General features: G+C 54.7%; 1 protein-coding gene across 1 annotated transcript in view; it reads right to left on the bottom strand.

The window, feature by feature from the left end:
* Positions 1 to 9,028: 9,028 nt before the first annotated feature.
* Positions 9,029 to 21,827, bottom strand: part of ASTN1 (astrotactin 1) — a 48,346-nt gene continuing 35,547 nt past the window's right edge. Inside the window, exons 9-22 of the mRNA XM_075509201.1 lie at positions 20,723 to 20,797; positions 20,101 to 20,238; positions 19,571 to 19,721; positions 18,675 to 18,841; positions 18,283 to 18,477; positions 17,842 to 17,969; positions 15,444 to 15,548; positions 15,091 to 15,279; positions 11,777 to 12,045; positions 11,393 to 11,526; positions 10,554 to 10,705; positions 10,083 to 10,218; positions 9,852 to 9,952; positions 9,029 to 9,216 (exon numbers count right to left, since the gene is read on the bottom strand). Of these exons, the coding sequence (XP_075365316.1) occupies positions 9,029 to 9,216; positions 9,852 to 9,952; positions 10,083 to 10,218; positions 10,554 to 10,705; positions 11,393 to 11,526; positions 11,777 to 12,045; positions 15,091 to 15,279; positions 15,444 to 15,548; positions 17,842 to 17,969; positions 18,283 to 18,477; positions 18,675 to 18,841; positions 19,571 to 19,721; positions 20,101 to 20,238; positions 20,723 to 20,797 (2,128 nt within the window). The remainder of the gene's footprint in view (positions 9,217 to 9,851; positions 9,953 to 10,082; positions 10,219 to 10,553; positions 10,706 to 11,392; positions 11,527 to 11,776; positions 12,046 to 15,090; positions 15,280 to 15,443; positions 15,549 to 17,841; positions 17,970 to 18,282; positions 18,478 to 18,674; positions 18,842 to 19,570; positions 19,722 to 20,100; positions 20,239 to 20,722; positions 20,798 to 21,827) is intronic.

The following is a 21,827-nucleotide window of genomic DNA, read 5'->3' on the forward strand; positions in this document are numbered from 1 at the left end:
ATGGATCCAGCTCTGTGTACTGAGTGGTTTGGGACTTGGCTAACCCAGTGGGCAGAGAGGCTAATGCTAAACTTGTGTGAGGACGCACCCAAGTTCAAAGGCTGGGAGTGTTTCATCCGCTACCAAAAGATGACATCAACTGGACCAAAACTATAAACAAACACTCCAGTTTGCCAGAGCCACAGATTACTAACAGCTCCGTTTAATAGTCAGTTAAATTCTCATCTGGAGTTTTACATAGTGTTACAATGATTTTTTTTGTTGCTGTTGTTTAAAAGCTTTTTTTTTTTTTTTTTTAAGTAATCCGGAAGGGTTTTGTGTTTCTTGCCACATGGCTATCTCACCCTAAAGCACCCTACTTTCAGTCTACAGTAGTAAAACGTCACATTAGAGTTTTAATAGAACATCAAGGAACATGAATTGTAGCCATCTTTGTAAAGAAAAGGACCAAACCATCTTTATATGTTAAATAACTCCACGACAAGTAAAAGGTAGTAATGCTATTAGAGGGGTACGGGTGCAGCAAAGAAAAGTTAACGACCCAGAGGTTCATCTCAGGTGAATGATCGCTCATTAATTCAGAAATAAAACAAGAAGAGAGGACGGGGGGGTGAGGGAGGTTGCAGAAATGGATGGAAAACGGTGTCTTCTCCAGTTTTCATGTGGTTGGCAGCATGGGAAGAACCAGGAGTCCAAGAGAGAAAATACTGTGCAGACCCCACAGTAGGACCCCGCGGCAGACATGGACGGTGTCAGCTCTGCAGGGAAGGGCACACCTTGGGGCTCGCCCATGGCTGTTTTGGGTGAGCAAGCCCCATACAGCACATCTCACCAAGGCCAGGTCTGCAGCCATGGTGCACCCCCCTGCTCCAGTCTGGGCCACGATGGCAGGCTGCTGGCATTTGTCTGAGATGGGCTCATGTGTTAGTTGAGGGATTTTGGCAAGAAAATCCAAGTTTGGGCAAAATTCTGACTTGCAAAGCCAGAGCGAGGAAACCAAGAAGGAAGCCTTCACAAAGCCAGGGCCATCGTGAAAATGGCCCCGCAGACGTGCCATGCCAGCAGGACCTGCCAGCACAGTGGGTACAGTAACACTGCGGCAGTCAACCAAGGGGTGCGCAGCCCCACCAGCAGACTGGGCGGTCTGTCACAGGATGGGGATGCCGAGTCCTGTCCAACTGTGCAAGCGTGCTCCAAAGGACCTTGGACATGTGGCTTTCCCCTCGCCCTCTGGTGTGGTCCATCTCCCAGCCCACGGGGAAGCTGGGGCCGAGGGAGCAGAGTCCTGCCCAGCCGGCTGATGATGCTGCGAGGTTTTGGTTGACTATGCAAGGGCTTTGAAAGTGAGCGCAGAAGCAGAACAGAAATATCTGCAGAGCCCCAGTGCAAATCTTGGGGCCAGACGAAAAAGTAACCTAGGCAGGTGTGAACGCAAGGGGTGTCCAGGGTTTTCCTGGCAGCGTCGCAGCAAGTGGCTGGCAGACTGCATCACTCCCGTCCCTGCTGCTGCACCTAGTAAGTAATAAAAGAGAGGAGTCTGCTACCCAAAGGAAAACAGTCTGCATTTCATATAAAGGCCACGTAAGCGGTATTACTTGGCGAGCAACCAACTTGCGTCTGGGCCAGAGCAGCCTTCATTCAAGCATCCCTCCGAGGCGTTGAGTAGAGGTGCCCTTTGCCCATCCCTGGACGGCTGCCCGGCTGGAAGTTAAAAGTTATCTCAGCATCCGCTGGGAGAAGCAAGGGGATAAACCAAAGTGTCTTGGCCAAGACTGCCAGAGGCTGAAAGGAAAAGGAGCAAGGGCTCAGTACAGATCACCTGCCCACGTATACCTGCGCACAGAGACAGTGCCAGCCTTGCTCTGAGCCCCGAGCCCTTGGCAGCATCAGGCACATCATAATATAAGGAGAAACATGTGAGAAAAAGCCAAAAGGGTCCAGTACACTTCCTTCTTGCAAGGAGCAGGCGTCTGCCTGATGACCCCTGCTAGACACATTCGTTACAGAAATGACATGGGGACGCCCAGGTAACACTGACCGCTGGTGGCAGCTCCCAGCAGCTCCCCGGTCCAGGCCAGCTGCCCCTGGAGGAGAGGTCTGCCTGCAAGAAGGGAAGAGCAAAGTAGTGTGTGGTCCTGCAGGAAGATATTGAACTGCTGTTGAGCAAATACTGTATTGCAGCGCTGTCAGCTGTGACCGGCTGCGGACCACAGCTGCCTCCCTCTCAGCACCACGCAAATATTCAAGCCATGTCCTTGGCAGGTAGGAGAAGGAATGAGGCAGAAAATCATAAGAGACAGGCTGAAGATTGCTCCTGCCAAGACTGAAAAAATGAAAAGGAAATTTCTCTCTGAAGAGGCATTGTAAAAATCCCACTGTAGGGCTCCTGGCTTGTCCAGATCAAAGGTGCACAGCTGGCAAGTCCAGAGATGCCTCCTCTGCAAACCAGGCTGGAAGCTGAAGCTAAAAAGAAGCCTTTTGCTGCCTCCAACACCATCAGTGGTAACAGGGTTTTGGAGAACAGTTTGCTCTGAACCAAGCCCAGTGTCCCAGGACAACCCCAGTTCTCTGGTTTAAAAAAAAAAGCCACTGGTGACAGCTGCAGGTGGGAGCCTGAACACGGGCAAGCAACACCCCCAGAAGCCTGCCCGCCACGCCGTGTCACCGAGCCCTCTCTGGGACCAGGACCTCCAGGACCATCCTGTACCGCCACGTTGGGGTATGCTACACCCTGCTCCCCTCGCCATGCAGAGGCTGGGCTACTCCACACCTGCAGGGAGGCTGGTGCAAAGGCAGCCTCATCCGTGCTGTCCGGATGCTGCTCTCTTGGCTGGGGCTCTCCTGAGCAGTAGTTTGACATTGCTTCAAAGTCTTTATTATGGTGGGTAAAAGAAAAAAAATGGAAGGGCTTTTTAAGTTGACTTCCTAGGAATGTGGTCTCACAAGAAGAAAGCTCGCGATGTTCAGCTGACCACTGGCCCTGAGGCCAAGCTGCCTTTGCTCTGGAGGACTCTGCAACTTGGAGACGTGGGCTTTCTCCATGACAGAAGAACCTGAGGAGATGGGCTCACCAATGCCCCTCTCTCCTCGCCCCAGCTGGTGACACTACGCCAGCCCTGTCCTGCAATGGCACCATCGCTCAGCCAGGTCTCATCCAGACCTCATGCTTTACAATTGCAAAAAAACCCAAAATCCCAACCCTCTTGGCCATCCAGTGGCTGTTTTGCTCAGTCATAACCATTAGCATCTCAACCTGACCTGCACGCCCTGCCTCCATTTTGCCAACCCTGCATCACGTGCTCTCCTGTCCTGGCTGTGTCACCGTGTTTCTCCCGTGACTGATGTCCCCCACCCTTGGGGACGGTCCCCACAACCAGGGCAGGGATGGGGCAGGAGGAGAGGGTTGTGCCCTCCCAACCTGCCCTCTCCACCGATGCTGAGGAACCTCTTGGCAAAATGAATAAAACAAAACCAAGAAAACTGGGTCCCACAAGACTTCTAACTAGGAAGGCTTTTGGCCAAGTTGAAGAAGAAACTAATACTGAGTCAGTTCTGCACAGAGCAGCCCGGTTTCGCTCTCCAGTCCAAAGTTTTGCTTCCAGAAACATCAGCGACACCCTCCCCCTCCATGGGTCCGTGTATAAAACCCTCACAAACACCGGTGGGGAAGGCCAGCGTGAGAGCGGGTGCCCACAACCCTCAGTAGTCCTTGTCACCATAGTCATTGTAAAGGACACTCAGCGTCTGCTCCTCGCACGTCTTCTTGAGGTCCCGGCTGAGCTCCGACCAGTCGAGCCCATAGGGCTTGATCTCGCTGTAGCGGCAAGCAAGGTACTTGAGGGATGAGCGCTGCAGGCTGATCTTGGGCTCTTGCAGGAGGCCGTTGCACCAGCTGCTGAGGTCCCCCAGCTGCGAGAGGATGAGGCCGGCCTTCCTGCAGCGAGGGTGGGCAAGGGGAGATGCCGGAAGGGACAGACAGCGAGAGGGCGGTGGGGTGATGGAGACACCATGGGGGGATGGCAGGAAGGGCAGGAGGAGTGTATGAGGAGAGAAAAGCAAAGACGTTTAAGGACACTGTGGGAGCTCCTGGAGGGAGAAGAGATAATGCAAGAGTCGGGCAGTGTGGAGAGCAGCTGAGCAGAGCCCGACGCTGCCAGGACGAGGAGAGTCGGCAGGGCTGGGGGGACACATCAGCCCCATGGCATCACTGCAAGCCTAAATGCATGAGAGAACAGCCCCTACCCGGGTCAGAGATGCCCATGCCACCATGGCGGTCCTGGACCTGCTGCACTGGTCTTGGGACTCGCCTTACACTTCCCTGCCCTGTCCCCCCTTCTTCTTCCACCCTGTATCATCCCCACAACAAGGCCAGGTTTGCTGAGGGTTTAGTGAGGGGACAGTCACAGGTGTAGCTGTGAAACCCCCAACACCCCTTGGGATGGACATCATCAATGATTCAAATGGCATCACCAGTCACTGCTGCAGCTACTGGACCCCAAATATAACAGGATGGGAAAGTGGGAGCCAATAGCACTGCAGGCAGTGGGAAGAAATGCTAAAAGGTGTCAGGCATGACATGCGTGGCCAGCCCAGGGTAGTGTCACCACGTGTGTCCTCTCCATGAAGTGCATGTGTTGCATGTTTGGGAACTGTGCTGTTCACTTATGGCTTGGTGTAGGACACCTCCAGTGACATGGCAGTAAGGGCAGGGAAAAGGCAGGCATGCCGGGAGCATCGCTCCCTTGTCATCACATGGCTGAGGGGGATGTGATGGAGAAGAAATGCACAGTACTAGGAGCCAGCATGCCGGGACACCACTGACCATGAAGGAGATTTAGGGAAAAAAAACACTCAAAATATCATGCCTGCCTTGTGGAGGTCTTTATGGAAGGCTGAAGGTGAGATAAAAATTATGATCCTCATAAGATGCAATATCACAAGATACAAGCACAATGAATGACACTCCCGGTATATGACTTGTAATGTTTAGTAACAGTTTAGGAAACGTGTCCCATAGGGACAGCGTGCAAACTAGAAGGACTATGCTGAGGCATACAACATAGGTTTGATCCAAAAAGCTCTGAGAGACCAGGGGATGTGGCAGAGCTCCCCAGTTCTTTGCACGTGCATTTTGCATTTGCAATTTTCCAATTGCAGAGAGCAAAACAAGGAAATGCAGGTCACGGCAGTAGTGCTTCGTAAAGAGCCACAACCCAGCCAAGGAAGCCAGGAGAGAAGGTTGGGTGACAGAGGGAGAGGAGGTCCAGGAGGAATCCATCTTCAGCAGAAGACAGACGCGCAGCACCCCCAGGGCAACATAGCCTCAGTGTGGGCTTGTTCTGGTAGTGAGAAAGTGCTAAATTACCAATCCCTCATGTTGGATGAGATATCGGAAGAGGGCAGAGGATCCTGGCCAAATATGACCTAAATTTTGTTCTCTTCTTTTCAAGTTTTCCCTCTTAAAATTGTGCTTCTAATGCTTTTATCAAGAAAAACAGTTTGTTAGATAAAACACATTATGTTCATTTTAAACTTGTCCAGCACTTTGGGTGATCTCCAGGGAATCTGGCAAACGTGGAGGTAATAGATTCAAATGAAGTGTCCTGAAGGTGAGTATCGCATGTGCCTGGAAACCCAGACAAAAGTTTAAGTGTCTCAAGAAATGGGATAAGTTTCCTAGCCAGCTTCAAGGTCAGTTGGTGGGTTAGTATAGAGAGGGAAGAGAAGGTACATCCCCTTGGTAGCTTTAACTCAGCATCTGCTCAGCACAGAACAGGCAGGGGAGGCACAAATTGTGATGCTAGGGAAAAAAAACCTCTTTGTCACATTCTTACTTGGATAAGCAGAGCTTGTGTGTGGAGCACATGGCTGTGTTGTGGCTGGTTTGACAGCTCAAGGGTATGTGTACCAACCAGGGAGGAACATCCACAGCCCCTCCACACCTTCCTCCAGGCCAGGTACACCATGGGAGAGCTGTTTGGAGAGGAATTCTTTTACCCCAGGCCCAGCCAGAGCCAATCTTGGCTTTCCTGGAGAGGAAACCCTCAAGAGGTCCATCATGGAGGTGGCTGCAGATCTCAGTGGCCAATCTTGAGCCACCAAGAGGTTGTCCAGCTCTGCAGCCTCGTGACACCTGCAGCCTTGGGGCTCACATCCAGAGCACAGCAGAGAGGCGAAGGTGCTTAGCATGGTACTGACTCTGGAGATAGCTACCCAAGCTGGCCAGGTCTTCCAGCCTTGAGAAGGTAGCCGACTTCTTACTTGTCTTGGTCCCCGCATATAGACACCTAGGCAAGGTGCCGCGACTGCCTCTCTTCCTCCAGCGTCACGGGTACCCTAACAGGAACATTGAATACAATCCCACAGATTTTGGCTCAAAGCCCATAGACACCACCAGACTTCACCAGGCTTTGCATCAAATCCTACTTTCACTTATTACTTGCTAGAAAGTGACTTGCCTTTCCCTCCATTTCTTCTCCTTATGCAAAGTCCAGGGCTCTCTGCAGCCCTTCTCGGACTGGGAGAGAGCGACTTGCTTTTGTAACCCCAGACAAGTTATCTGCACACACCCTCGTTTCCTTCGGACCAGCAGCCAGTGTCGCTGAGAAGGGAGGCAAGCGCATCGCAAGCGAGCAGAGCCAGAAGGTGGTATGGCCGTGTGGAGGAGGAGGGACATGGTAGAGTCAGTCGCGTGGGTCCTCATCCAGGACTTAAAAGGAGCATCAGCAACAGTCAAACAAACACTGTCTGATGGCTAAATAATGTCATCTGCAAGTGATTTGTCCTGTCACCACCAGTCTGGATGCTTCGCCCTCACAGACGATCAAACAGGAGGTCTGCTTTCCAAGATTTGTCATCACCAGAATCCACTGCAGCTGCCTAAATGTCTCTTTCCAAGTAGCACGAGCTGCAAACACTTCATCAGCAACTTGCGTCATCCCATCCTAAGTACTCCAGAATTTCCAGAGGGTGGAATTAACCCTCAGGCTTGTAGATTCAGGCAGCAAACAGTAACATTTGGGCAATTCAGTGGCATTTCTGGCTGCTCCATACCAATGCACTTTTGCCTCATGGGGCTCAAGGAGGCAGCTTCCACCCCATGTTCTGGCTGGTCCTTGGTCTCCTCACTGAGGCAGCAAGCAGTGACGGCAATGCTCAGCCTCAGCGATGGCAGCAGCTGCGTGACAACCCTAGTCTGTCACGTAAGGAATTTTATATACTGCTCATGCAAACCATCACAACAGATGTCAGATGGTCTGTGCAAACCGGGGCTGGATTTCACATCTGGAAATGGAGACAGAGCGGCATCACCGCAGCTGGGCTTGAGGCAAAGGTGAGACATAAGTCCAAGCCTGCTGATCCCACTCGGTGTCATGGGAATGAAGCAACCCCAGTCAGAGGAGCTGGTGGGAGCCTCAGCCTTAACAAGACTCCACGCACTGGGATGTTGCTACTGAGCTTTGAGGCTGTACCTCAAAGAGCTTGCATTTCTTAGAACGTAAATGGGAAAAGGGGAAAGAGGAGACACCCTAGCCTTGCCCCAGGGAGTGGAGGATCTCTTAGGAGTTTCCTGCCAAAGCTGAGCTAGGAGACATGCCTAAAACACTTAAGTGCAAGACAACCACCAGCTATTTGCTGAGTCTCTCTGACCGCCTAGCAGAGGTTTGGAGGACAGAGAAGGTACGTGGAGGATCTCAATCCTCTCTAGAAATCCACAAGTGATCACCTGGAGAAGCAGGGCTGGAAGACAGCTAGTGGTGAGACCAGCAAGAGGAGGCGTGGGACAGGGGGTAAGGTGGAGGCCATGCATTTCATAGATAGGAGCTGTTGCTGACGTACATTTGAAGTAATCCTGATTTCCAGATGGGCTCCATCCAAGGCTCCAGTTCTTTGGAAGCCAGATGCTATGAAACACCACTGCAGCCCACACAATCTCCCAGCCCAGCTTGCTAAACTGACTGGAAACATCCATGTTACTGGGAACCCACACAGACAAAAGCAGACGTTGAAGGACATGGGGAGAAGGGAACATCTGGCTGCCTCCGCAAGCCTGGGGCATGAGGCATCGCATCCCCAGGCATCTGGAGGGGCTGCAGTGACCTGGAGGAGCCCAGGGAGAAGACATGGTGCTCTCTCAGGCATGAAGGGACTGTTTCAGCCAGGAAGAGCTCAGGGCAACCTCCTCCAAAACCTGCTGTGGCCGCTTAGCACTGCTTGGGCATCGAAAACACTCATGTCCCTGAGATCACCCCACACAACCACAGACATGGATCAAAAGGGAGGGAACACGTGCAATTCAGACCCAACGTCAATCCACTGCCCGCTTTGGACCACAATTGACAGTGAGTTCAACACACAGAGATGCATTCAACTCAAGCCAAAGCCCAGGAAAAGGAGGAAAGCCAAGTCTGACCTTAGCATGGCTCAGCACGTGTCTGTGTTTGCATGCACTTCATCCAGCAGCTTCCACAACCAAACTCTACTGTGTCACCTTCTCCAGGAGGCTTGAATGTACAACCACCTCCTTGCACCTACTTCCCTCCATCAATGCTCGGGGCCCTTCTCTAGCAACATGCTCTGCCCATGTTCCCCCCCCTTCTAACCTGCAACAACCTCCATTCCTCAAAGGTGCATCATTTTTCCAAGACCTTCTGCCTTTTTGCCTGTGGCAGCAGCTACTGAGGAAAAAAGAGAATCCCATCCCCTTCCCACCCTGAATAGCATGAATGGACTAGGCAAAACTCCAGAGACAGTATAGGGCTGGTGGGATGGACAAGGATGATGGGTTGACAATAGTCTACCACCTTCCACCTTGTCCTATGTTTATGTTCCTTCAAGGGAGATGGCTGGACCCCAGACATATGCACAGCATCCAGCCAGACAGGAACCCCACTGTGAGACTCTAAGATCTATCATCAAACCAATTCATGAGATTTGCCAGAGAGCCACCTTCCCGGTGACCAACATCTACAAGAGATAAGCCTGTTGGTGGGCAGGCCTGCCTGCCTAGGCAACCCAGCTCCTGAGCCTACCTGGGCCCCAGCTCATCTTCACAGCGCCAGGTGAACTCCCCAAAGCTCTCGTAGTGCTGGTTGTAGTGGTAAAGGACTCGGTGCAGGCTGGGGGAACCCAGGTCCAGCAGAGTGTTGTAGGCTGTTTGCTGCTCCTTGCCGCTGGTGTAGCCATTGAAGAGGTTGTAGATCTTGTCTGCTATTTCTGGGCAGAAGGACAGGGGGTATTCAGTGAGGTGCAAGGAAAGGCATGAACAAAGCTCACCAGCCTAAAGCTCAGCTCTAGGGAAACCGAGACCAGAGCCAAGATTTGTCTCCTGAGGTATGATGTACATCATATCAAGACAAGGTCCCAATGGAGGAGCAACAGAGTAGATGGCATTCACAGGACTCAGTCCAGGTTAGGTCCCCATAGTTTGGTCCAATTAGGAAAAGTCAAGGGTGGTGTCATCATGTACTGTTAGTGAAATACCATTTATTTATGAGAAGGCACACAACTGGAATTTCTTGAGCACAGCCACCACCTACACTACCAGTAGCTTTCTGGGCAGGACAGGCAGGTCTTCTTGGCTATTTCGGTATGTCCTGAATGCCTGCCCCTCCACATATCCTCCCACACCTCCACCAGCATAGAGTGCCTCTGCATTGGTTTGTGGAGAGGATATGTGCCTCCTGCCGCCCTCCACACCAACCCTCAACACCACGTGGCAGCACCTGGGCCGCCGTGGGTGAAGGACAAGTTACAGCCAGGACACGAGATGTGTGCGGGGACATGCTGGAAGGGGGAACTCCCTGTTGCTTGTCCTAAGCATCACAGTCCAGCAGCTGCCTCCATCTCACCTTGAGCTTTCACATCGTCTACCACAGGGCAGGGGGTCTTGACCGTCACATCACTGGACCTGGAGCGTCTTCCTGTGTTATCGACTCCCCAGAGCGTGAACCTGGCCAAGAAGGAAAAGGGTGAAGCTCTGGACTCCCAAGACCTCATGCAAACACAGGCAGCATCAGGCAGGAGCACCACGGTCTGGGCGACGGCACTGCCATGGGCATGGCACAGGGGAGGTGACTCACATGTAGGTGGTGTCAGGCTCCAGGCAGCGAACGATGAGGGAGATGGTGGAGGAGAGCCTGTCGGGCACTTGGGCTGGCATGGCACAGGGTGACTTGGCGCCAGAGATGATGTCATCCACGAAGCTCAGCACCGTCTCTAGGGAGAGAGGGGAGGACGTGGCACGGGTGATGACACAGGTGTCCCCGGGGCTGTGGAGAGCTGCTGAGGTCTGTGCCCGCTACCACACTGCCTGGTGCTGAGGCTCATGCATGAGGTTGGTGCAGAGATGGACCCATTGCTTTTCCAGCACTTTTGCAGAAGTGGCGTGGAGCTGCCACTTCTGCAGCATGGTGGGCAAGAGAGGGGCTGCTTTCTCTTCCACAGGATACTGGATATGTTGCAGCATCCCCTTGCAAAGAGGGAGACAGAGGCTCTCCTCCAACATCTCCATCCCACCCTCCCCAGAGAGAACCAGTGGAGTCCCCACTCACCTGTCTCCACCTTGGAGTGGTCCATTCTGTCGGTGACTTTCTCTTGACGGAGGAGGTAGTCAACAATCTGCACCCCGATGGGGGGCTCCGAGTGCCCCCACTCCAGCACCACCAGCGTGCTGCTGGGCTCGTGAACGGTGGAGAGCCGCAGGCTGGGGGGCAATGCCGGCCAGTCAGCATCTCAGGAAGGCAAGGTCTGCCAGCCATCCCCACCACCGACCCATGCTTACCCTCACCCATGTCTATCACCACCTTGCTGCTCCTTTGTGCCTTAAAAAGGCAGCAAAACTGCCAGGCTGAGGCACACAGTATGGGAGAGATGCTGAGGACTGACTCTCCAGCCAGTCCCCAAGGCTGGTGCAAAAGGCAGCATGAGTGTGCTTGCTAGTGCCACTCACTCTGCTGTGCAGACCACATGCAAATGCACCTGAAATTAGTTGGTTTCTGTAAGGTAGTATGTAGGACTGGTTTTGCATTACTCTCACAGCAAAAAGGCTTCAAAGCCATTAAACCCATGGGAGATAGCAACCTCAGGAGAGAAGTGAATTCCCCTTTCCTACCCCTCCTGGCTCTGGGCATGCTGGTCCAAAGGGCTGCTTCCCTGGGGTTGCTCTACCAAGATGGATCCAAAACCAGCTCCCCAGTCCTCAGCTGAATTTAGAAAAGACACTGCATCTCTGCACCCTCTGCCTGATTTTCAGGTCACCCATCCGCTTGCAAACCTGTCCCATAAAGCCACGCCAGCGCCACCACCTCCTGCCACCATGCCGCTGGCCATCACCGCCTCCTCCCAGACCTATCACACCAAGAAGCCAGGCTGGGCATGCATGGAGACTTACATGGGGTGCGGGAGAGGTGCGCAGGTGGGCAGCCCGTCAGCCCCAAAGGCACTTGAGTCACAGCGGCACCAGTCCTCGATGACATCCCCGCTGCCTGAGCACCACAGCGAGCTCATGGTGGCCTCCTGCAAGAGCTGGGAGAGAGAAGGAGGTGAGTACTGGGCAGGTGAGCTCCCATCCCACCACCACTCAAGTCAGTGCTCATCCATCTCCCAATGGGCTTAGCATGGTCCATCCACCCTGAAGAGCAGGGCTGGCCAACGGGCAAGGGCTGCCACAGCTTGACATGATGCTACCAGGGCAAGCTGCCTGCAAAGACCAACCCAATGCTGTCCTGCCACCCCCCCATGCCCACCCCACCACCCCCAGCCAGTGGCTCCTCACCCTCTGGGTCTGGTTGTTGGTGACCAGCTCGTAGATGGGGGCCGCTTTGGTGACCTCCAGCAGGATGGGCTCGGCTGGCACATCAGGACTGGAGGTGACGTGGCAGAGCGGGCAGGAGGAGGGGCAGCGGCCGCGGCTCTGGCACTCCATCCGCACGCCCGCCGCCATGCGCTTGGTGCCCGACTCAGAGAGGCTGGCAATGTACTCGGGGAAGGTGAGCACCTTGGGGTCCCGCTCACGCTCCTCCGACTCGTCCGAGGGGGAGTTGCCTGAGGAATAGGAAAAAGAGGGGCACCAGGGTGGGCTTCAAGCCATCGATAAGGGGATGCGAGGGGGCTAGAGCTCTGCCTTCCATCCAGGAGAGAGGCAGTGCTGCCCAGAGATGCCCCAGTATCCTTAAGAGCTTCCCGTTTGATCTGTAGGGATGAAATGCTCACTGGTCTTCAGAGGACGAATCAGGACTGAAAAGTCCACCCTGGTCTCTACCATCGCAGATCCTTTTGTCTCCCCGTGCCTCAGTTTCCCCAGCCCCAGCCCTTTGCCCGGCACTGGGATGGACCACACTTGCAGCAGGTCCCCACGAGAGGGAGCCTCCTTCATGTGGCTGGAGACTCATGAAGGACCTGCCTGGGCACCTTCAGCCCACGCTGACGCCCCGCCAAAGCCCCCTGCCAAACCACTCTGCTGCAAAAGCCCTCCTGGCCCAACAGCCGATTTCTTCACTCGAATCCCTCGGTTCCCAAGGACCCCCATCAAAGCTGATGTGACAGAGCATGTTGGAGACCAGAGGGGAGGAGTGTCAGACCAGGGAGCATAGCAATGATGCTGACTCGGTACCCCCCACACAAAGGTCTGCAGCCAGCAGCACTGAAGAGCTCAGAATGAGCAGGGAAGACTTGCCAGTGCCTCACGATGCCCAGAAAGCTCCCGAGATGGCTACAAAGCCACCCAGCCCCTCTCCAGCCCCTCCACCCCTCCTGCACTCGGTCCCCACTCAGTGGAAGGGACATGGGGAGCTGGCTCAAGCCTGGCTCCTCCTGTCTCTTCGCACTGTAATGGGGCACAATGGAGGTGGGCAAAGTTGCAACTGGGCAATGAAACAGGGTCTCTCCCTAAGGGCTTAGCTTACAAAGCACCATCACAAAGAAGAGAAATGGTGAGATGGAGGCAGATACGTTCATCAGAACCACGGACACCCCCAGCCAGACTGTGACGAGACTGAAGGCTTGTTTACCCTCTGCCCCGTGCACACGGGGGAATATCTGCCAACCCTCAGGCAACCCTGCAACCCAACAGGCTTGGAAAAAAGTTTTGCAGCAGGAAAGCATCGCCACGGTCTGCGCTTTTCCCAGCTCCGTGCAAAGGTGCCTGACACTGGGTGCTGCCGCTGCATGGGGCAGTGAGCCAGACCCTGCACTTGGTGGGCTTTTCTCCAGCGCTCCCATAGCAGGAAATATCTTGACACAAGGGGAAAAGTCCTGGCACAGCAGCCAAAAGGTAGGATCTGCCCATCACTGCTGTGCCCTGGCTAGCATTGCCTCACCGCTGCGAGCCTTGCCACGCAGGGGAACAGCGCTTTTCATCCAAAATCCCTGCCAAAGGATGTCCATGGCTCTACACCGAAGAAAGAGGGGCCCAGAGGGACCACTGATGATGGTTGGTGGGGTCAGAGGAAGCCGAAGGATGCCCAGGCAAAGCCTCGCCCCTAGGGCAGGCTCAGGGCATGGCCAGCAGCGTCTTGGTACGGGCTGGCCGCCGCAGGGAGCCACCAGAGAGCACATCCATGGCTCAATGGGAAGATCTTCCTATTGCAAGGGTTTGCTGAGAAATGGGCCAGTGCTAGCCTGTCCTCGAGACTCCCGCAAAGAAAACAAGGCTGTTAAACAAAACCCGGGGTGCAAGAGCATTGCTCCACTCCCCCAGCAAGCTGGAAATGGATCACTTTGGGCTGGCTGTGAATTGCAGCTTAGCAGGTGCCGAGGGAAAGCAGGGGAGCCAGGGAATGATTTGTCTCTTGCAATTTCTCAATCGATATCCAGCTCCTGACGTTTGCAAACAAAAAGCAAAGGAGAGAAAGTGGCAGGTGCCAGAGTGAAACCAAAATGTGATATTGTGGGTGGAAAGAGACTGCAAGACCTGAAAAGCCTCCAAGCAGGAAAATCAAAGAGGAGGAAATTGCAGGAGAAAAAAAAGTACTTGCAATCAAAAGATGCTACATCTGGAGACAGCCCACAGCAAAACAGGAACGGGTCTGTACTCTCACAGGTGGGCTTGGGAAGAAGTCCAGGCTCCAGGAGGTCTGAGCCCGCAGGATCCAGACTCAGGCTCAGAAAGAAGTCTTTCCCACACAAGAGCCCTGAAGAGAAAACAAATGTCTCTGCGGCCAGAGCACAGCAAGAGCAGCACTGTAGGCTGGTGCCAATACTGAGAATTATGAAGCTTCATGATGGAAACGATGCAGTGGTCATGGTGCCTGTGAGCTCCAAGTTCGTGCTGCCTGCACCCAGGACCTTCTGGGCAGGGGGCAGCAAACCAAGGTCACCTGAAAAGCAGCAGCTTTTCCCCCGTGTCCAGACTTGGGAGCTGGCTATTGCTTGCTGTCTGGGTGGTGCAACCCAACGTCCCCAGCACAGGCAGCAAAACGCCTGCAGGCAGTTTTGCAAAGGCCAGCACAAGAAATGCTGTGGTCCTGGTGACAGCCAGCAGCAGGCAGGTATTAGGCTCCCTCTGCTTTTGGAAAGCTCGTATCCAAACCAGCCATCGCCCACCTGCAAAGCCCCTTCCCTGGGGGAGCTGTCGCACCTCGCTGCAGCGAGGGCTCCGGAGGGGATGCAGCAGTGCTGGATGCCCTCTGCACCATGGTGAACCTCCCAGTTCCTAACTGGGCTCCAGACATTAAAAACACAGCGCTGACAGCCTGGGAGAAGAAAGCACATTAGAGGGAGAAAAGTCTGGCCGCGGGATGCAAGTGGAAGAGAGCAGATATGGCAGAGACAAAAGGAAGGAAGGAACAGGATTAAAGACAAATAACAGTTAAGTCCAGAATCAGGCAGGACGGTTTGGTGGGATTAGTGCATTTGTCTTTCATCTCCCTGGGGATGTGGGTATTTATCTTCCTTTCTGGCCTGGACTAACGCCGGCTGCAGTCCATGGGAGTCCTTCGGCTGGCTTCAAAGGGTGCGAGAGCGGGATGAGATGGGATGCAGTCCTAACTCGGGTTGAGCACTTTGTCTGCTATGCCGAAAGCAAACCCAGCTTCCCACTCCCATGGGGTGGCTTTGGGGACCCTTCCTGGGGACAAGTAGGACTCCTACCTTTGCTGATGTCCTCATACTCCAGCCAGAGCTGCCGCTGGACCTGCCTGTTGGGATACCAGATGGAGCAGGACTCCTCAAAGCCGTACACTGCCTCTTGGATGTAGTGGTTGCCAAACTGGTCCAGCAATGCCACGAAATCTCCACGGGAGGTGGCCCCGTCCAGAGAGTGGAGCGCGTTGCTGAAGGCTGGGAAGGACACAGGAGAAGATGCTCAAATCCCGAGCCCTTGCCATGCCTCCAACATGCTTGCGATAGGCAACCAGCCTCTGACCACATCACCTGCCAGAAGGCGGCTGTGTGTCCTCTCGCTACCCCTTTTTCCCTTCTTCCCCCCAGCCCCGCACACTTACACTGGGAGATGGTCAGCTGGTTGAGCCGGACGTGGTACATAACAGACTGCACCTTCCAGTGCTGCAAGAGGGGGTACCCAGACACCTCGCTGAAGTTCACCATCCCTGCCGGAGAAAGGACACGGGGGCTCAGCACCACTGCCTAGGGATGCCTCGCCGCGGGAGCGGCTGCAGCCCCTCATGCCGTGCCTGGGGCAACGCAGCCAGCAGGGTGGGAAGAAGCTGGGGGAAAGGACTGTGCACACACCACGTCCCCCCAGGGAGGTGGCGAGGCATTCAGAGCTGAGGGTCAGCTGCTCACTGGCAATTAAAATCATGGCTTTGAAGGAAAACACGTGGGCTCGTTTCATTCTGCCGTCCGGGGCTCTGCATTGGAAGATAACAAGCCTCCTCCTGCATCCTTCCTAGCACCCGCTCCCAAGACATGCCCAGGTGTGCTAATTATTTCACTAATGAGAGTTGCGCTTTTTAATGAGCGGTTTGCAGGGCTGGGAATGGTCACCTTCACACCATGTGTGCCTGGATGCAGCCAACTGAGAGGCCCTGGGGTCCCCTTCGGCCAGGACTAAGTCGAGCCAGACACAAGCGTACGGGGGAAACCATATGCCTGCTGATGCTCCCGCTCCCTCGGGACATTATGGCAATGCTGGAGCTGAGCAGGACCTGGGGTTTCTCCTTCTTCAGGCAAAGACATCCCATTCTCCAGCTATTTAACTGTGCATTACAGGAGCCAGAAATTCATGGAGACCAGGTTTGGGTGGCCACTTTGTCCTGCCCAAGGCATGAGCCAACGCACGTAGCAGCTCAGCTTCCAAGAGCAGAGGGACAGAGAGGCCACCGAGCCTGGACAAAGCCCCAGAAAGTCAACTGAAGGGTGCTCATGGCTCTGATTTTGGTGACCAGAGCATCCCATGGTGTGCCGCAGCAAGATGTCGGGGCATGGCCACCTCCTCTCTCACAGCTCTGCTGCCATACAGCCAACACAGCATGTCTCCGCTCAGCAGTGAAGCGGCAAACCCTGCTGCTAAACAGCCACACAGCAGGAGTTCAGGAGGATAACAACAGGCATTGCCCACTCGGTAACAAGAAATGAAGGCAGAGGATAAGGAGGATAAGATCCTTTGCCTTCCAGTGCCTCTCCCTTCAGTGCTGGCTGCTACCAACAGCTTCAAAGCCTTGCTCTTCCCTGCAAAGTGTTTATGCAAAAACAGCCCTTCCTTACTCAGCAGCTCTGCCTCTCCTGTATTCACAGCAATATCCAGATCTGCTTACTGACAAGCAGAGAAGATTTTACTTCTTTTCCTTTTTTTTTTTTTTTTTTTTTTTGCTTTAATCAGCCACAAAGAGCCAGCAGAGCAGTGGGAAATGAATAGGATAATTTACTGGCTTCTGCCTCCCCAGCATAATTGACAGCAGAGTCCCAGTCCCACCGACCCTGCCATGATGCTGAGGCTGTGGTGGCAGTGCCTTCCTTACATCCATGTAACCATGTCAAGGGCAGCAGAGCCCCATCGGGAGGCAGGTGTTCTCCAGCACCTCCAGGTAGGGCTAAGCATCCCCATGGCTGCAGGGGTGACCTGCTGACACAGCTCTCTTGGGGTAGCTCAGCCTTGCCAGGACCCACTGGCACCCTCCTCCCTGCCTGCATCTGCCTGCGCACACACCTACATTACCATGCACCCTGTCGGAGCAACCAGCACCCATCGGACCCTGGGTGCAGCCCATGGGTGCTCCCCAAAACCCTCCTGGGAGCTCTGCCAAAAGAAGCGAATGCACAAGGTCTCATATGAGATCACCCTGCAGACGCCTTCCAAAACACCTTACTATCCACATCCCTCATATAGTAGCGGCCCGGTGTCCTTGGCCATTTCAGCCAACAGCAACAAGCACCAAGGAAACAAAGGCAATTATTTAGGGGTGCTGGCAACTTGGTGGAAGAAAGGTAAATCCTTGAAGGTTGGCTAGGAATCTGTGATAACCCTATCACTCACGGCCCACAAAGTTCTGGCAGGGCAAACGGAAACATTTTGGTTTGGTTGCGGCAGGTTTTGAATGCTTTGTTACACCAGCAAAGGGTTTCTGATTTGGAAAGCAAATGAAAGGTATTTGGAAAACTTTTTTGCCTTGAATAAAAAAAAGATCCTTTTTGCAAATACCCCAAATATCCAATGGACGCTTGAGCTTTTACACCACACAATTAATTTACAGCCTCTCCCTCTCCTTCATTTTTAATGCCTTCTTCTTACCGCTGCTCCTGCTGCAGGTGAGCGTGGGTTGCTAAAGTCAGACTAGATATATCCCACGGTAGATATATCCCCTGGGAGGGTTAGGTGCCGAAGCTGGGCACGCCGGCCGCTGCCCCACTGGGAGATGCATGGGTCCATCTGGAGTCACTCACCGGTGAGGAACTCGGGGTCAGGTGTGGGGTCGGAGAGCTCCTCTTGGCACTGGTTCTCCAGGGGCACTGTGGCCACCACCAGCCCATCCGGCAGCTGCTGCTCCAGGCCCCGGGCAAAGTTGTTCTGCCTGGAAGTTAATTGCAGAGAGGAGAGCAGGGCTGGAGGACAGGGGAACTGCCTGGGATCATCCCCACCAGCCAGTGACACATCCCCAAAATCCGCCTAGCGCCAAGCCTTTCCTTTGGGCACAGGTTACAAAGATGTCTACTCTTGATGTGCCCTCCCCACCAGCCCCTCTGTCTCCTGCAAAGCTTGTCTAGATGTGGATGGACCAGGCAGTCTGCTAAGGTCCAGCCCCAGGCTACTTCCCATGCCTTCTTCTTGGAGAGGATGGCAAGGTCTGACCCTGCTGGGGTTACCTCCCCATGTCCCCAACTCACCTGAACGTCCCTTTGAGCACCTGCCCCGCGGCCACCTCCTTGGAGTGGTTGTTGTAGCCATAGAAGATCTCCCCAAAGAGCGTCTGGTTCATGGGCAGCTCGCGGGGCTCACCGCAGTCCCCCGCCTCAGGGCACGACTCCGAGATGAGTTGGCATGACCGCCCGTCCATGCCCAGCTTGTAGTCCTCGATGCACCTGGGAAGCCAGCACGGGGTCCACCATCAGCTGCAGCCCCACACCGGTGGGAACTGGGGCCACTAGGCCACCCCAACAGGGACACTGGGAACAGAGAAGACCCTCCCTCCTAACCCTACAAGCTCAGGGCAGCAGCGGCAAGGTACAGCAGCACCTCGGGGGTGTCCCCGTGGCCAGGGCGGTGATGGGTCGCTCACCCGCAGAACATGAGGATGTTGTAGAGCAGAGGCTCCTCAGGCAGGGGGACCATCTGCTGCAGGCACAGCTGCTCGCAGCCCCCGTTGAAGCCATCCGAGCAGTCCACGCCGACATGACGGTCGTAGCAGCCTGTGCCATCCTTCATGGGGCTCAGTCCTGTCGGGCACTGGCAGGGGTAGGGGAAGTGAGAGGTGAAGCCACTGAGGAAGAAATCTGGCCCCGGGACTGAGGCAGAGGGGAGGGCTCTGGCACTGCTCTCCATTGGAAATTGCAGCCTGAGTGATGCTCAGGGGCTGTGGGACGGATGGCAGCAACACCGCCCATGGTGCAGATATTCCTCCTGCACCCATGCCTCTTTGCAGCCCTGGGGAGTGCAGTCCCTGGGGTGGGAGCCCCCCAGGCCACCCGCCATGAAGGTAATGTGCTGGCATCAACCCTGCTCACCAGCACCCAGCTCCGGTGACCGCCAAAGCAATGCTGCCCTTTCCAAACCCACCGTCTGCCCCATGCTCACAGCCTCCCCACCCAGATGTCCAGCTCTGGTAGCATTGCAGCAGGACACCCCAGCCCCACAAACCCCTCCGTTTAGGGGTACATGCTTTCCCTGCACAGCAAAGCAGCTGCAGTGGTGACAGGGGACACGTGTGAGGGATCTGGGACCTCCCAGAGAGCCGGCAAGCAGATAGGCTCTCACTCCCTTGTGTGTGCGTGCAGCAAGGGCAGGGAAAGAGGAGGAGATGGCAGCCCAAAAACACCTCTTCTCACTGCAAAACCAACCCCAAAATATCCATCCCGAGTCAATGGGAAGGGAGGAAGGATGCAGCCCTTCCCCTTCTGCCCTCCCCCTCCTTGCTCACACCGAAGGAGATTTGCAGGTTCCTGGGGGGCCACGCACCACGCAGCCCGTCGAGTCCAGCTTGCGGTCCGATATGCAGCGGAAGTTCTTGCTGCAGCCCCCGTTGTCCCGGGAGCAGTCACGGACGGGGCCGAAGGAGTCAAGGAGGACCTCCAGGCTGTCGAAGGAGGAGGAGGTCATCAGCTCTTCCCTGCAAGGAGGAAGAGGAGGAGGTGTGTCACTGCTCCGATGAGACGTTGCGAACGTGTGCATGACCGCAGCTGCTGTGTGGGTTTTTCTGGAGCTCAGGTTTCCGCTGGGCTGACAGCGAACTGAATGGCAGCCAAGCTTTTAGAGGGATGCAGGAACTACTGAGATGATGAGAGCTACTTCTGAAGGCTCAGCTTTACAGGCACTAAAGAGGAGCAGGTTAATGGACATACTAATCTCCACCTGCAAAATGTGGGGCGGGGGTCCCAGCTCTCATCAACCCCTACGTGCTTTGGGTTGGTCCTCTCGCCCCAGGAATGCACTGCCAGTTTATTTGCTGAAACGCCTCCTAAATGGCCTAGCCACACCGTTGCACCTACCTGACCTCCACCGCGTCCTCCATCACCGTCATATCGGTCTTGCACTTGGCCGAGGGGTTGATGGCCAGCTCAGCCGGTGGGATGACGAAGCTCTTGCTCAGCGGCAGCCACATGCCTTCCCCCAGGGTGTAGGTGAACCTGCCAGGGAGAGCAGCAAAGGCTGGCATGGAGGGAAACGCCGAGCCCAGAGGGCTGCCTCTACCCAAAACCAAGCCCTTGAACCTCCCCCCTGCCCTGCAGGGATGCCAGCCGGAGCAAAGGCAGATGGGCAGGGTAAAGTGGGGTGGCTCCTCCAAATGCACCCAAATGACCCGAAAAAGCACATGTAATTTAGGTAATTAAAGAAAAAAAAAAAAAAGACACTTCTCTTTTCGGTAGAAATCCTCCTTCAGAGCCTAAACTTCACTCTCATCACGGATGGAGAGGAGAAACTGGCTGCTGGTCATCAGCAGGCCACATGGCAACTGTGGTTGGACCTTCCCAGCCATGCTCGCATGTCCCCACGAAGTGGCACAGGACAGCCATGCTCAGCCCTGCCAGCTGGGAGACCAGCCCGTCCGTGTGCCCTGAGCCATATTTTTGAGCCCCAAAATGTGCTGACCAGGTTGCCTTTACCGCTTACCGAAAAATCTTGTCGGATGGCTGCTCACCCAGAACCAAGTCAAAGCCGCGCTGGAAGATGGTGTATGGCCAAGGCCTGGAAGAGAAACCCAGGAGCATCATGCCAGCATCATGCCCCCACTGCCCCTCACAGCCCAAAACGCTTCCCCCACTTAGCCCCTAGGTCTTGTGCAGAGGAGTCCTGGGATGAGTCAGCTCAAACCAAGCCAGGACAAGGTGATAAAATAGCCCCACATCCAAGATCTTAATTCTGGGGTTCCTACACCAGCTCCTTACCCCAGCCCCAACCCGCCAACAGGTCGGTGGCATATTGTATCCTTTGGGATATCCGTTTTGGGGTACAGCACGCTCCCATCCCCCCTGCCTGCCCGGTATCTGTGAGCCTCACACGTCTGCATGCTCGGGTACCACCTGCCAGGCTCCCATTTTAGGGATTTGCATCACAGCCATCGAACTGCAAAAAAAAACCCCCAAAAAGCAGCTGAACCATCTCTCTGTGAGGCTTTTGCAAGGGAGCACGTCAGGTCCAGGACCGCAGCTTCACCACCTGCCTTATTCCCCTTGGGCTTCATTGCTTCAGGAGGGGAATTGAGGAAGCCTCAGCCTCCATGGGACTTTGCAAAGGGGTCTGGAAGACAAGCTGGAAGTTTGGAGCCAAGCAGGAGGCTGGAGAGCTGATGGCCGCATCTCCTCCACCCCTGCTGCTGTAGATAGCACAGGGTGATGTGCAACCGCGACTCGGTGGCCAGTGCCCTTTGGTGAGACACCTCGGGACATGCATTCCCCGCAGCACGGCCCCACTGGCAGAGCATCACTTGCAGATCGAGGCTGACAAGTCAGAGCAAGGGGAGGCACAGAGACCCGACCACGGTGGGCTTTGAATCAGGCAACATGAACCCCGCTCCCAAACCCTAAAGCTCCAAATCCCCTTTGCAGGAGCTCAGAGCTGGGGAAAGAGAGAGATTTTCCATCCCGTCATATCTCTGCTGTTAAAATTCAGGGTGAGAGCATTGAGTGCTGCCAACAAGCCCAGGGATTTCCTCCAGAGGCAATTACAGCTCTCCTGCACAAGCACTTTAATTTCTAATCTGAAGTTATTTCAGCAA

Source organism: Mycteria americana, chromosome 7 (genome assembly GCF_035582795.1).
Source record: "Mycteria americana isolate JAX WOST 10 ecotype Jacksonville Zoo and Gardens chromosome 7, USCA_MyAme_1.0, whole genome shotgun sequence".
NCBI classification, from domain to species: Eukaryota; Metazoa; Chordata; class Aves; order Ciconiiformes; family Ciconiidae; genus Mycteria; species Mycteria americana.